Source organism: Andrena cerasifolii, chromosome 1 (assembly GCF_050908995.1).
Source record: "Andrena cerasifolii isolate SP2316 chromosome 1, iyAndCera1_principal, whole genome shotgun sequence".
NCBI lineage: Eukaryota > Metazoa > Arthropoda > Insecta > Hymenoptera > Andrenidae > Andrena > Andrena cerasifolii.
In genome coordinates, this window is record NC_135118.1 from 16742893 (window position 1) to 16755931 (window position 13039).

The 13039-nt window shown below is 39.8% G+C and overlaps 3 protein-coding genes across 11 annotated transcripts in view; 1 reads left to right on the top strand and 2 right to left on the bottom strand.

The window, feature by feature from the left end:
- Chrac-14 (DNA polymerase epsilon subunit 3 Chrac-14) overlaps positions 1–13039 on the bottom strand; it is a 63642-nt gene that overhangs the window by 5790 nt on the left and 44813 nt on the right. The window lies entirely within an intron of this gene.
- The window catches only part of LOC143367106 (syntaxin-6-like), a 14318-nt gene continuing 1279 nt past the window's right edge, over positions 1–13039 (top strand). Inside the window, exons 1-7 of one of the 5 annotated variants that reach the window (XM_076808697.1) lie at positions 2–256; positions 1253–1448; positions 1641–1736; positions 1886–1945; positions 3031–3263; positions 3594–3688; positions 12746–12884. In XM_076808697.1, the coding sequence (XP_076664812.1) occupies positions 222–256; positions 1253–1448; positions 1641–1736; positions 1886–1945; positions 3031–3263; positions 3594–3688; positions 12746–12759 (729 nt within the window). In that variant the 5' untranslated portion in view covers positions 2–221 and the 3' untranslated portion in view covers positions 12760–12884. The other 4 variants (XM_076808705.1, XM_076808696.1, XM_076808695.1 and 1 more) reach the window with 4 other exon arrangements.
- Positions 6955–13039, bottom strand: part of Lanb2 (laminin subunit gamma-1) — a 17487-nt gene continuing 11402 nt past the window's right edge. For 4 of the 5 annotated variants that reach the window (XM_076808427.1, XM_076808444.1, XM_076808436.1 and 1 more), the window contains 18 exons: positions 12743–12999; positions 12435–12607; positions 12240–12372; positions 11937–12161; positions 11660–11848; positions 11404–11589; positions 11117–11319; positions 10820–11035; positions 10468–10738; positions 10220–10398; positions 10015–10145; positions 9703–9813; positions 9384–9582; positions 9068–9305; positions 8815–8990; positions 8552–8734; positions 8351–8468; positions 6955–8270 (listed from right to left, as the gene is read on the bottom strand). In XM_076808427.1, coding sequence (XP_076664542.1) covers positions 8035–8270; positions 8351–8468; positions 8552–8734; positions 8815–8990; positions 9068–9305; positions 9384–9582; positions 9703–9813; positions 10015–10145; positions 10220–10398; positions 10468–10738; positions 10820–11035; positions 11117–11319; positions 11404–11589; positions 11660–11848; positions 11937–12161; positions 12240–12372; positions 12435–12607; positions 12743–12999 — 3424 coding nt within the window. In that variant the 3' untranslated portion in view covers positions 6955–8034. The remainder of the gene's footprint in view (positions 8271–8350; positions 8469–8551; positions 8735–8814; positions 8991–9067; positions 9306–9383; positions 9583–9702; positions 9814–10014; positions 10146–10219; positions 10399–10467; positions 10739–10819; positions 11036–11116; positions 11320–11403; positions 11590–11659; positions 11849–11936; positions 12162–12239; positions 12373–12434; positions 12608–12742; positions 13000–13039) is intronic. The other variant, XM_076808453.1, reaches the window with a different exon arrangement.

Here is a 13039-nt window from a genome sequence, read left to right on the forward strand (position 1 = left end):
CGGGAGCAGACGTCACAATACACCACGACGTCGTGGTAGCATAACAGTGGGGCGCGAGCAAGTGTCAATTTTGATTATTGTCATATCGTTTGCGAGAGCATCAGTGCCTTCTGTCACGCTCGCTTCGGAATTTCTACCGATGATCGGCAAATCGCGTATACGTATTCCTGTGGGTGCCGTGAGGCGGCGAGAAAGGCCACCTCTTTAAATTAAAAGAAGGAATGACGCTGGAGAATCCGTTCTTTGTCGTCAAAGAGTAAGTAAATGCCCCATGCTATCGCGAACATTTCGACTACTGCCCGCTCGAGCCGTGCACGAGTCATCCACCGTCGAATAATGTCGATGCCACGGGACTTACGCGGCTGTCAAGTTCGAACTTCTGTTGTTCCTTTCGCGGACATTACTGTCGTATATATACGTCGGCCCTTCAAGAATAGTCGCGAGCCGAAATTATTACAAAGGGGCCGTGCTTTTGACGTTTCGAAGCGGCACACTTATTTGCACGACGCTTCTCATACACGTTTTACGGCGATCATTATATCCAGAATCTTATCTTAACAGACATAAATTGTAGACACCAATAATCTTGACTTTTTCACATACATACTCTTCCATTAATGGAAAATTTGTTGTATTTGCTCGACTCGTTATTTTTATCGGAGGTAGCATTGAACCATTTCTGCAACACTCTGGATATTAATTTTCTTGCCGTTTTAATTCGATGGGTCTTCACGCGTTGGTGAAATATTTTATAAAATACATAATATATGCTTCATATCTTTCCTCCTTATGATAATTTGTGTATGACATTCCGACAACTCGAAACCAGAGAAAAATAAATATCTTAAGTGGAAGGTGGCAGTGTATGACGAATCGATACTTTTTATCAAAACACGATTGTACTTTGTTAATCCGTATATCTGTCCTTGTTTTCACTGAGGCAATTCCCTCACCTCTATTACATATTACGAAATAGCAAATGTTGATCTAGTATCGCGAGCGGTATAAAACGGTAAAAGATAATTTAAAAAAAAAAAATAAAAAAAATAATTTTTATGAAACATTACATAACTACTTCATATATAGATAAGCCACATTGTGCTTGTATTTATCCGAAGCATCTTTGGCAATCAGAATAAGTCATTAGTCATCGTATTCTAACTTTCAAGAACAAAAGAAACTCGCAGTTATTATTTCAATTAGTTTTATTTCACATAAACGTTAACAACGACGTTCTGTTTCTATTTTCCAGCGAAGTTTGCAAGGCCCTAAACAAAAATCGCGGTTTATACGGGCGCTGGACGGAATTGCAGGATGTTGTTATCACGAGTCCTAGTGTGAGCGGGGGAATCCCGATCTCACACGACGAGTTAGAGTGGACCACTACCGAATTGAGGAAAGCTTTACGCTCGATCGAATGGGATCTGGATGATCTGGAGGACACGATCCATATCCTTTAATACATGTACACATTGCACACGATTTACCATTTCACTATTAACTTCTCAGATTTTAACGTATTTGCACGCAAACATTGTGACTGAAACTTATCTTTTGAAATGCTTCTCGTAAATCCCTTAAACGGCATAAACCGATCATTTCATGTACTATACTAATCTTAACGCATTACGTATGGTGTACGTATCGTAGAGAAGAATCCGACGAAGTTTAAGATAGATAATAAGGAGTTGACGGTTCAACGAAGTTTTATCGAACAAACGCGGGAAGAAGTTAAGGTAATGCTTCTTATATGAAATCTCGACTTCGTCTTTCGCAATAATTTAAAATTTAAATTAACCGTTATGTCTCTTTAAACGATCCCACGATGCGATGGATTGTATTGAATTCTGGCTCAGATAACCGATTTACAACTAATTTGTTGTAGATCATGAAGGACAAAATGAATTTGAGTAGGGGTCGGGACCGCGACAACACAGCAAGACAGGTAATGTTCTAATTACATATTAAATTCTAATTTCAGAAAATAGCAAGTACGGGAAAATTAATGACGCAATTGTTTTAAATGTATTAGCACTGACGAAATATTAGAGAAATTTATAAACGAATAACAATAATGTATCACACGACATAATTAATTTGATCAATGAATATATATACTTTTGGAAATAAGCTCGTGCGAATGAATTTTGGAGGTCGTTACGAGTGTAGTAGGTAAGGTAGAGAATCGGAAAAGAGGGAGGGGGGTGGTTTTTCGTCCAGGGTCCGGTGGGGGGTCCCCTGTTGTGATTAGAGGACTCTTCCCCGTCAAGTATCCAGATAAAGCACACGTCTTCTCTCGTCGTCTATAAAAAAAGCCGTATTTAAGAAGTCGGCTTTATAAGAGACGACGTGTGCTATCTGGGGTGGTAATACTACCTAGCAGACCCTGCCTCAGACGCTGGGATGTTAAGTGCTGGGCGAAACGGGTATATATACGGTAGTGAGGATGAGTGAGGACTTGCGAGAGTGAGTCGAGTTGAGTGGCCCTCTGGCGGAGACATCCGGTCACGTCGCTCGAGACCGCCACAAATTCATTCCTCGTGCGTTTAAATTTCGCACGTAAATTAAAATGGTGAGCGTCACGACATCTACGAGAGGCTGTCAAATTTCCGATACTGCTAATCAGCTGTTAGCTATAAACATCTGGGCAGAACAGTGGCGTCCAAAGTGATTCTTTTTTTCCCCTTCTTTGACACGTTTTTTTATGAGTTTACAAATAAAGTAACACGAATTCGAGCACGGTATAAAGATATTTGAACTGTCCGCAGAAAGAAAAAATGGTTTACTCGGTAAATCGATACTTCTTACCATTAATCGTGCATACGAGTCCGTGACGTATTATTTTTACGTTGCTGTGATACCACCTACGATTTAAGTGGATTCATTGGATCATTAATTATTAAAGAATTTTTAGACTCTCCAGACGTGTATGGCGCAGTAGTAAAATAGATATTATTTATAGCTGGCAATCTTACGGTTTAATTGTTTATACACTTCTTAATTGTATGCATTCGTCTATTGATCCCACAGCCACTTTTGGACAACAGCCCTGCCAGAGTTCCCGTCAACCATGGTACAACTAAGTACAGTAAATTGGAGAATGAAATCGATAGCCCGAACAGGCAGTTCCTGGGAGATACATTGCAGCAACAGGACGATATGATGAGGCAACAGGATGACCAATTGGACATGATAGGCGAAAGTATCGGAACACTTAAAACAGTATCTAGACAAATCAATACCGAGTTAGATGAACAGGCAGTGTAAGCGTAACGATTAATAATAATTTAAGAGCCCACACCACAGCTTAAGGGGGAACAACACCTTGAAGCCTGGAAAAAGTCCATTTTTTTTTTAAATTTTATGTTAGATATCCATACTTCGTAGGAAAGTCATTGATATGGGGATTAAATATGCATGTAGTGGACAGTATTTTAGAATTTTTGGGTGACAAAATATACAGTTTTAATCAAGTTATAGAGGTCACAGTAGCTAACATAAAATTAAAAAAAAAATTAACTTTTCCGGGCTTTAAGGTGTTGTTCCCCCTTAATAAGCAGAAGTCTGACCGAAATGATCTTCGTATGTTTCAGTATGTTAGATGAATTTGGGAACGAGTTAGAGGTGACGGATTCGAAGCTAGATGCAACAATGAAAAAAATGGCCAAAGTTCTTCACATGAGTAATGGTAACTATAATAATTACATTCCTGCTCCTACTACTGCAACGTCTAGTGTTTCTGATCTTGCCTCTGAACCTTCTTCTCTATCATCCTTGTCGAACACAATAACCAATTGTTTTTTATGCTCTGGAGATTAAATAGGCTTTATCATAATTTCACCATAATTATTCAGTGAAATTTACGGGAAACCCAACGCACTCTTTTGCCTCACTAATTGCTTTCTGCGAGTTTGTTTAAAAGGTTAATTCGGTTCAGTTATTCGCACCTGATTTTTGTATGCTATGAAACTAATAACGATTCACGCTATCTACTGAAAAATTATGGGATCTTAAAAGAAATCTGCTGTCGGCCATTCATTTGACTTTCACGATAACATCGCACACCACCATCACCGATAAACAACTCGTTTCTTTTACACCTCTTGGACTAATCAGAATCGATGCTCAGCACTGTTGCACTTTACTTGACTTTCTTTTCTGACAGCACAAGCGTAGGGTTGAGTTTTCACGCGACTAATCCGAAGGGTTATTTAGTGGGAGGTAGAAGTCTCGGCATTTATAGTAAAAATTAATGGGTTCGAAATATATGTGTTATTTAATCACTGACCAAGAGTAAGGTGAACTCGATTTTCCGAAAAATTGCATTCCTTCCAAAGAAAAATCTATATTTCTCTTCTTTCGCACTATTGCTCGAAAAAAAAATATTTTATGTGAACAAAGCATATTTTTGTCTTGTTTGAAAAGTACTAGATAATTAAAGTCTTAAGGAAATGTTGATAGTGTAGATAAAATATGTTACGAACATAGAATAAAAGTAAAAGTTAATACAAACATTTAGTAGTAGTCATTACCCGAATACTGAAGTATTCCTCTGCTATCTTAACTTTAATATTTGAACTATAAAGTTCCGTAGGAGTTAATACGAATACCGAAAGTTAAGGAACTTGCATTTCAATTCCTGCCTTTTACAGTTTCCACGCTTTCTTTACGTAACATGCATTTCGATACGATACGTTATAAATAATATATCTGCTTACGTTATCGTTATGATAAGGATAAATACGGACAAAGAGTAGAATAATTTTTTATGCATGCAATCGTTAAATATTCATTTCCATGCGAGTAATTTGAAGGGATTTGATGTTCGTACAAATTCAGTAAATGCCAAGAATGTAGCATCAAAATGGACCAGTTGCAGTCATAAGAAATTAATTAGCTTCAAACTACACCTATTCGGTATAATTAAAATAATTGTTAAATCTGTAGCACAGTAGGCCGCTAACGGGTGTAGTACGGTGAAAGTCGATAATAATATCAGCAGAGATCTATCGTTGAATTATTGTGAACGAAAAATCTGTAGATAAATAACAGATTATATTTAAGTACCGTATTTACGTATGAATTTTGAAAAGTTACTCCAAACATATGGCAAGTGTCAAAGCAGATAAAAGGAAATAGCACAGCTAATTTGTGCCTAAGAAAATTTTAACCTAAATAATCTTATAGATACAACACATACCTATAACATTAGAGAGACATTTTCAGTATGTTTTGAAACCTCTGATACTTCTACTTCCAATGTATACAACATGTGATATTACCATATTAATTGACGCGTAGATCAAAATAGCGTAGTACACGGTATTGTGGAATATTCACACGGTATTGCGAAAGTACCAATCAGTTTATGCGTGAAATGAATGTAAACGGGAGAAATATAAACGTCTGAGAGGAACAAAAGTGTTGAAAAGTAAAAGAGAGAAAATGTAAAAACAACTATTTGTACGTGTGGTGGTTGCTGATCGATTGTTTCACAATGCGAACAGGATTATTGTTCATAGGTACTGCGACAGTTACCAGTCGCGAGCACTCTAAAGCTCCATTATAGAAAGAGTAGGCGTAGCAAAGAAAAAACAAAAAAAAAATTGAAAAATTAGGAAATGAAACGTTTATTCCATTGTTAGAAGAGTGTTACTAATAATAACGTTGTGAATTCATACAGAAACATTCTTTATTCTAGTATGTAACTAGAGACTAAAGAGGAAAGATATACTTTATTATTTCTCATAAATGACCAATTGTGAAAACAGATACTGATAAATAAAATTTACGACTTTATTTATACTGTACATGTTGCTGTAAAGTACTACAAACTCCTGACCCACTAGAAGTATTCAAATAACAATTACGGTAGTAAGATTATATATAAGAGCTCGTTACATTAAATTCTGTGCTTGAGAGAATCATTAAACTCTACGATTCGCAAGTGTGCTCAGAGAACTCGTTCTGATAAGCAATGCAAAGTCTCTCAACCATGGAATATAATCTTTCTCACATGAAATATGTTTATGAATGTGTGTCTATAGATATTTCATTTCTCTCGATTTTTGCTTACACCCGTTTGTACGAAAGATAATTTTTATATACACGTTCGCGCAATTACCAAAAGATTGGCACATATAAGAATTATCGTTTTGGAGCTTCTGTGACATAATTGATATTACAATCACTGATCAGTGTTTATGAACATCTTTAACTCGATATGCGATTTTTAGAAATCCTACGGAATGCAAATACATTGATTCTTTGCACTCTAGTTTCTTCACGAATTTGGCATCAGTAAATCACTCTCTGAAGTGTTCGAAATATGGAAGTATTTAATTATGTATAAAGTCGAATACGTATTGCCTTTATCTAATTCTTTAGCAATGGCCAGATTTACAGCTCTGTATTCGAGTGCAGGGTGTCAATAAGAAATATCTAGTGTTGTTATAAAATGCTTGTTGAAAGAGTGCATGTTGAAAATAATGTACAATGTTCACTGTTTGAAGAAGGGCCAAATACATAAGTATTGATTTTTCTTATACAGTATATACATTTCACTCATTCAATTTTATCGTCGTTTATTGAACGGCGATAAAATCATTGGACTCTAATAACATTCTTTATAAGTGACGCATGTGATGTTACTTTCCGTTTGTTTTAGATCGGAGGCAATGGGTAGCCATTGGAGTGTTGACCGCTATATTGGTGTTTCTAATAATTTTATTTATAATTAAGTGAATCATTTGATTTCTTAGCCTCACTAAGAATTATTGGTTCTTCTTCATAGCATTTAGTCGAATGTGTTAAATTCTGTTTCAACGACAAATTACTGATAGCGATATTTTATGATCCATTACAATAAATACTTACGGTTATTATATTTCCGACGGGATCTTTGTAAATTCCCTTCCTCAAGGCCAGGGCTCTAATCACTTAAAAGCCGCGAAGTATATATTTCTAAAAACTTTATTGGGGGTCTTAAGTCTCACAATGTTTGAAGGAAGATGGTAGAAAATTACTCTAGCATCGGCTTACTCTCCTCTACACTTTAGCAGAGTCTAATTAGATATTAATATTAATGCATTGCATCACTTATCGTTCGATGATTATTTTGTTCTTTTTTTTTTTTATTCGTATTAGATATGTAACAGTATTTTATAAAAGTGTTATCTTATACATTAAAAAAGAAAAAGTTTCATGGTGATATACATTGTAAAATATATTTAGGCTTCTACTGTTCTCCCTTTGATTACTCAAATATTCTTCGGAGGTTTATTACTGTAAGAAGTAGTGCATCATTCTGCTCTTATAACCGTATAAATAAATCACAATGCGTGATACATTCGATTTTTTTACATTGGGAATTAAAATGCTTGCCTTTTTGTCGGAGGAACTCTCGAAGCTCACTTAGAACTTAAACAATAAAAGAAGACTTAAAAGACATGGCAATTACAATATAAAATGAATGTATATAGATACTATATACATGTTTGTACGTGCGTACAAAGAAATTGTGTTAGACGGAGTGAATAATGCAGAATGGTCTGGTAATGACAGCAGAGGGAAAAGTATGTCTACTATATAAAGTCTTTGGTATAGTGTTCGTTATTGCAGACGCGTGTCCGTATACGCCCATAAAATTAATATTTAAAAAGAAAAAGAATGCAGCTCTAAATGGTTTGTTAAATAAAATGATCTAAGTGTACGTGCCAAATAATATCGTGATCCTGCTCGCTTAACATTTTGCTAGTATCATATGTCTTATAAAATTTCATCACAATCTCATAGCTCGAGTGAGAATATCTTTCGTAATTCCCGAGCATGTGGCCGTCATGAACAGTATAAAATGTTTGTCTTACTTTGTGCGATTAGTCTCGGAGTTACTATTTCAAACGCGCATTCGCACGCTTCAGTACTTCTTCTTAGCCCACATTCTTTTTTCAACGTACGTAAGGCACTGCTAGCGATATGGAAAGAAAAACTGGAACGATTGCGCTTTTAAGTAGCATATACTTTACCTTACACTAATTACGGCTCCAGTCGTACACGCTTGTTGCAATCGATGGGCAAAACTTTCTTTATGTCGCCGATATTCTCAACTTCCATTCGTAATCTACTGACTTCGTCTTCGTAATTCTTCACCCATTGCGACTGCAAATTCTTCGCGTCGGTCAACGCCCGGATCCTTTGCTCCAAATTCGCGTCCGCGATCTCCTTTTCAGCTGCACCCAGGCGTTCCTCAAGACGGTTCAAGTCAGCGTCGTCTGCGGCATAAGAAATTCGAATTTAGAGGCTCTATTCGAAGAGGGTCGCTTTACGTAAAGCGACCGTAAGAAAAACTCACCTATTTCCGACAGAGTGTCGAGTTCTTTTATTATTTCGGCTACTTCAGCCAAAGCTTTGTCAACTTGTTGCGATGCTACAGTTACGTTGATCTTAGCTTGGCCAACTTTGTGATTTGCCTGAAACAAATATTAATGTCACATTAGTTACCATCGTTCTTCAATTATAACATCTATCTTTCTATGCTCTATTGACATCTTACGTCTGTCGTGATATTCGTATCCTGACCAATCTGAACTTCATACTGTTTCATCATAGAGTCCGTAGTGTCGACTCTCAGATGCAACTTCTCAGCCTCGTTCCCGACGCGAAGTGCTTCTATTTTAGTTTGGTTTGCTTCAGTTCTAATAACGTTCGCTTTCGTACTGGCTTCTTCCGCGTACGTCTAATACAAAAGTATTATTATTTAGCATACGATTGGTCGCATTGAATCCTGCTTTCGAGAAACGCGAATGAATTATTCACCTGAGCATTTTGCGCTATTTCACGGGCATACTTGGCGTTGTCTTCGGAGCCGCTTAGTATTTTCTTCGCTTGCACAGCTTGCTTTATTGCGTTGCTTATCAATGCCTCGATATCTTTTATATCTTTCAAAGCATCCTGCGCTTTAATACGTTCACGCTGTACTTCGGCGTCAAATTCTAAAAAGTATCATCACAATGATAAATGTATCACTTTCTTTCAGATGAAATCGGAGTGTAATTAAAACGATAGATACCGCCCAATTTTTTCAGTGTTTCCTGAGCTTCCTTCAAAGTTTGGTCGCCCCGTTTCACAGCATCATTTGCTCTCGCATTCGCTCCGTCCAGTTCCGCTATAAGCTCAGCAGTGGCTGCCTGCTGATCCTGAGCACGTTCGATCAGTTGCTCGCTTTTCTTTACTTTTTCGACCATCTCGTTTATAAGATTCTCATTTTGGTCCAGTAACAGCTGTGCTTGTTCTTTCAACCGTAATCCCTGCAATGACGAGATTTCCTGGCTACTATGCAGGCTCGTTATCGACATTAATAATGCCAATTCTCAATCGAGATTTACCTCACTGTTGACAAATTCCACCTGGCTCCGTAACTGCTCGATATCAACGGGCGGGAGTGTTAAATCCAGGATCAATAAATCTATCGCTTCCTGCGAAACGGCAGACGATTTAGTGGCCGCTACGCTGGTGAGATTCCTCACCTCGCCCATGCGGTGCTCCAGCAACTCCAACTTATTTTCCAGCCCTCTGATATCTTCGCTAAAAACGGGGCAGATTTTTTAAAGAAACGTGTGTTATTCTTTAGAATAGTAACTGGCAAGTTTGCTTCCCAAGTGTTCATCGTGGAGCAGTTTATTAGGATAATAAAGAAATACGCACGTCATGTTAGAATATTTTGATATAGCCTTCTTTGCAAGGTTGTAAGCTTCTACCGTCGTGTTCCGAGCTTGTTCCGCCAGTGCATGGATCTTTTTAGCTTCGTTGACGTTTCTGTAAATAATGTTCAAGCTCGTTTGAAAATAGGACGTCAGATGCAGAATTAAAACAAAATTTAAAAATAATAAAAATACTAGCCCACTACCTCTCGCGTAATATGCATCGAGATATAGTTCAGTTTTCTTCATGTAATTCTATTTTTGTTATAGTCAACCTTTTAAAGTTCCTTTTAATTACCATTGTATATTTACTTACAAGTCAGCTAATATACGTGCTTCCTGGGCGATTGAAGTCATCTGTTTGTTCTGTTGGCCAACTTGTTCGGCGCGCGACTTCGCGTCAGCTAGCGCGGTTGCTCCATCCGTGGCCAAATAGTCTTCTGCATCCTAGTGTTCAAAGAACCCCATGTGAACATATTCTCGTTTTCGCGAATCTTAAGGCATATCAGTGTTACGCTTACGGTTAACTGAGAGTGTATCTTGTCAAGAACTTTCTCGGCCTCGTCGATGCTCATCAAGCCCTCCGAAGTAGTTTTCTCCGCGTCAGAGGCAGTCAAGTCTACCGTCTGTGAAATCTGACCAATTTCATTTAGCTGATCGCGTAGATCGTCGAGCTGCTCTACCAAGGTCTTATTCTCGCCTGTAAAATTGTCAATTTACAACTCCGCCCAGAATGCGAGGCGAGTGAATAATCAAACTGCGCGCTTACTTCCAGATCCCTGTTTCGCAAACTTCAGAAGATTCCTCACTCTGTTCTGAACGTTCTTCAATTCCTTTTCGAAATCGGAGTCCTTTATGACAGTTGGGCTGCTGTTAATTTTCCTAAGCGTGTTTTCCAGTTCACCTAAACGTTGCCTGTGTCCGTCGACTGCGTCTTGAACGAGATTGTAGCAATCGGGACAATCCACGCATCCATTTTGCCGGTTGTGCTTGTTCTCCTTGCAACGATCGCACCGTCTTCCTTCCACGTTGACGAGACACTATAATAATAGAGTAAACGGTTATCGCGAAGAATTTCGAGGAATTACATGTGTCGAGATTGAAGAATCCTTCAAGCTTACTGGACACTGCCCGCTAGCGTCACACTGTAGCTCTTGAGAACCGATGTTGTCGCAATCGCAAGACTTGCAGCCTTCCCTGCTGAACCCGTATTGGTAAGGAAGACACGCGTCACAATGCTGGCCAGTAACACCAGGTCTACACTTGCACTGACCGGTGACAGGCTCGCAAGTGCGGTTATAAGATCCCTCGGTGTCACAATTACAAGGTGCGCATCCCTGAAAGGCAAATCTATTGCTATCACATGTTTTCGAGCATTAAACATTTACCACGTACACTAGAAACGATCGTAAAAGTACCTCTCCACTGAGTATGTGGTAATACCCTTCTTCGCACTTGTCACAATTTCGACCGATGACGTGAGGCTTGCACTTGCAGTGCCCTGTCAATTGTTCACAAGGTGCCACCCTGCCATCGTCAAGTTCGAGCGTGCCCGGCGGATAACACTGGCACAGCTTGCATCCGTCCTCTTTACGGTCGGACAGAGCATCGCCATAGTATCCTAGCGACGAATGCAGAAATACGTAAATACCAGGATTTCAATTAATACTTAATAATTTATGGCGAAGATTTATATGCCGCTTACCTGGGAGGCATTCCTCGCAATGGAAGCCAGCCGTGCTGTTCACGCACTTCAAGCATTCGCCAGTCTCGTGATTGCAGTTTCGGACGGCGTTCAAGTCGATGTTATTATTACAATCACAGGGTCGGCAGGCTATACCCTTCTCGGGGCTTCCGAAGTATCCGTCCGAGCATGTTTCACACCTATGCCCTAAGGATTACAGAACAGCTTGTTACTTCCCTGCACAGTAGACAGATTTTCGGAAGGATCCCGGCTTTACCTGTTCTACCCAACGGGCACTCGGAGCAAATGGGATCTGGATTATTGCCAAGCAATATACAAGGCCCATTGTCGGGGCAGGGGCACGGCTTACAGTCGTCAGGGGTACCCTTCAATGGATGGCCGTAATATCCTCGTGTACACAATTCGCAATTGCTACCAGCCGTGTTGTGCTGGCAAATGCACTGCCCTAAAAATGAATTACGAAGGGCATAAGTAAATAGACATTTAAAGGCAAGTTCCTGAATAAGCTTCCCCCACGGGTCTTCTCCGGATACCTGTTTCGGCCTCGCAAATCTCCGCATGGCCGTTACAATTGCAAGGGACACAGAGGGCGAAGGGGCCGCCGTTCGGCGGGTCATGGTGGAACCCGGGCGCGCATGATTCACAGAATTGACCTACGTAGCCGTGGGGACATTGACAGTGTTCCACCCAATCAGCAGGTTCCCCTGCTGCTCCTCGATGAGCTGTCTCCAGCTTAACGTCATCCAGGAATCCTCTGCCTGCACAAAACCGAGCGAAATTCATTAGAAAATCAGATGCGTCATAAGCACGGTCTTGGAAACTCCCGCCATTGGTACCTTGATGGGTGTAAGTGCCGCGTATTTTTATCGCCGTTAGGTTCGACAGGATGGACATAAAAGCTCGGGAAGACAGCCGCGGCTCCCAGCCATACTGAGGATGCTCGTGCAATTTAAAGTGATATTCTTGCGACTGAAACAATCCACAATCAATTAGCTGTTAATATACTTCATTAGTATTACTATTTTACTTACCGTGACGGTGGGCAGGCGATTGTTTTGCCCGAAGATCGGTTGCGTGATTTGTTCGCCGTTTCCACCTTCGAGTATAATATCGCGAGCCGTAGGCGCGGGCCCAGTCTCCCCGATTCTCAACGTGAACGATAGATCTTGATTGTAGGATGCACGTTGATCGCCAAGGAATCTATCTGCAGGCAATGAACTGACTATGAACAATCCCTTTCTTATGCTTGAATCTACTGTGCGAAAAGCATTGCTCCCTCTGATTCTTATTTGACATTGCGTAATAAAGATGCGACCCTTCATTGCACGTTTATATTTACCAGGTGAGACAAAGTAGACGTTGTCCCGGTCCAGTGCTGTAGCGGATATCGTTTGAGTAACAGGATCATAATGAAGCGGTATCAGGTTACCAGCCACGGTAGCTGTCCATCGTTCAGCTCCTCTCACAAACATACTCTCGATTACGAGCTTAGAGTAGCCAGTCGCTGGCCTGCACACCGAAGAGTGGCCGTAACAGAAGCACGGCGTACAGCCGAACTCGTTGTCCAACGCAAGATTGAAGTACCCTGGCCGGCATCTATCAGGATAGAGATGTGCAAAATGTAATTAGAGCAAGC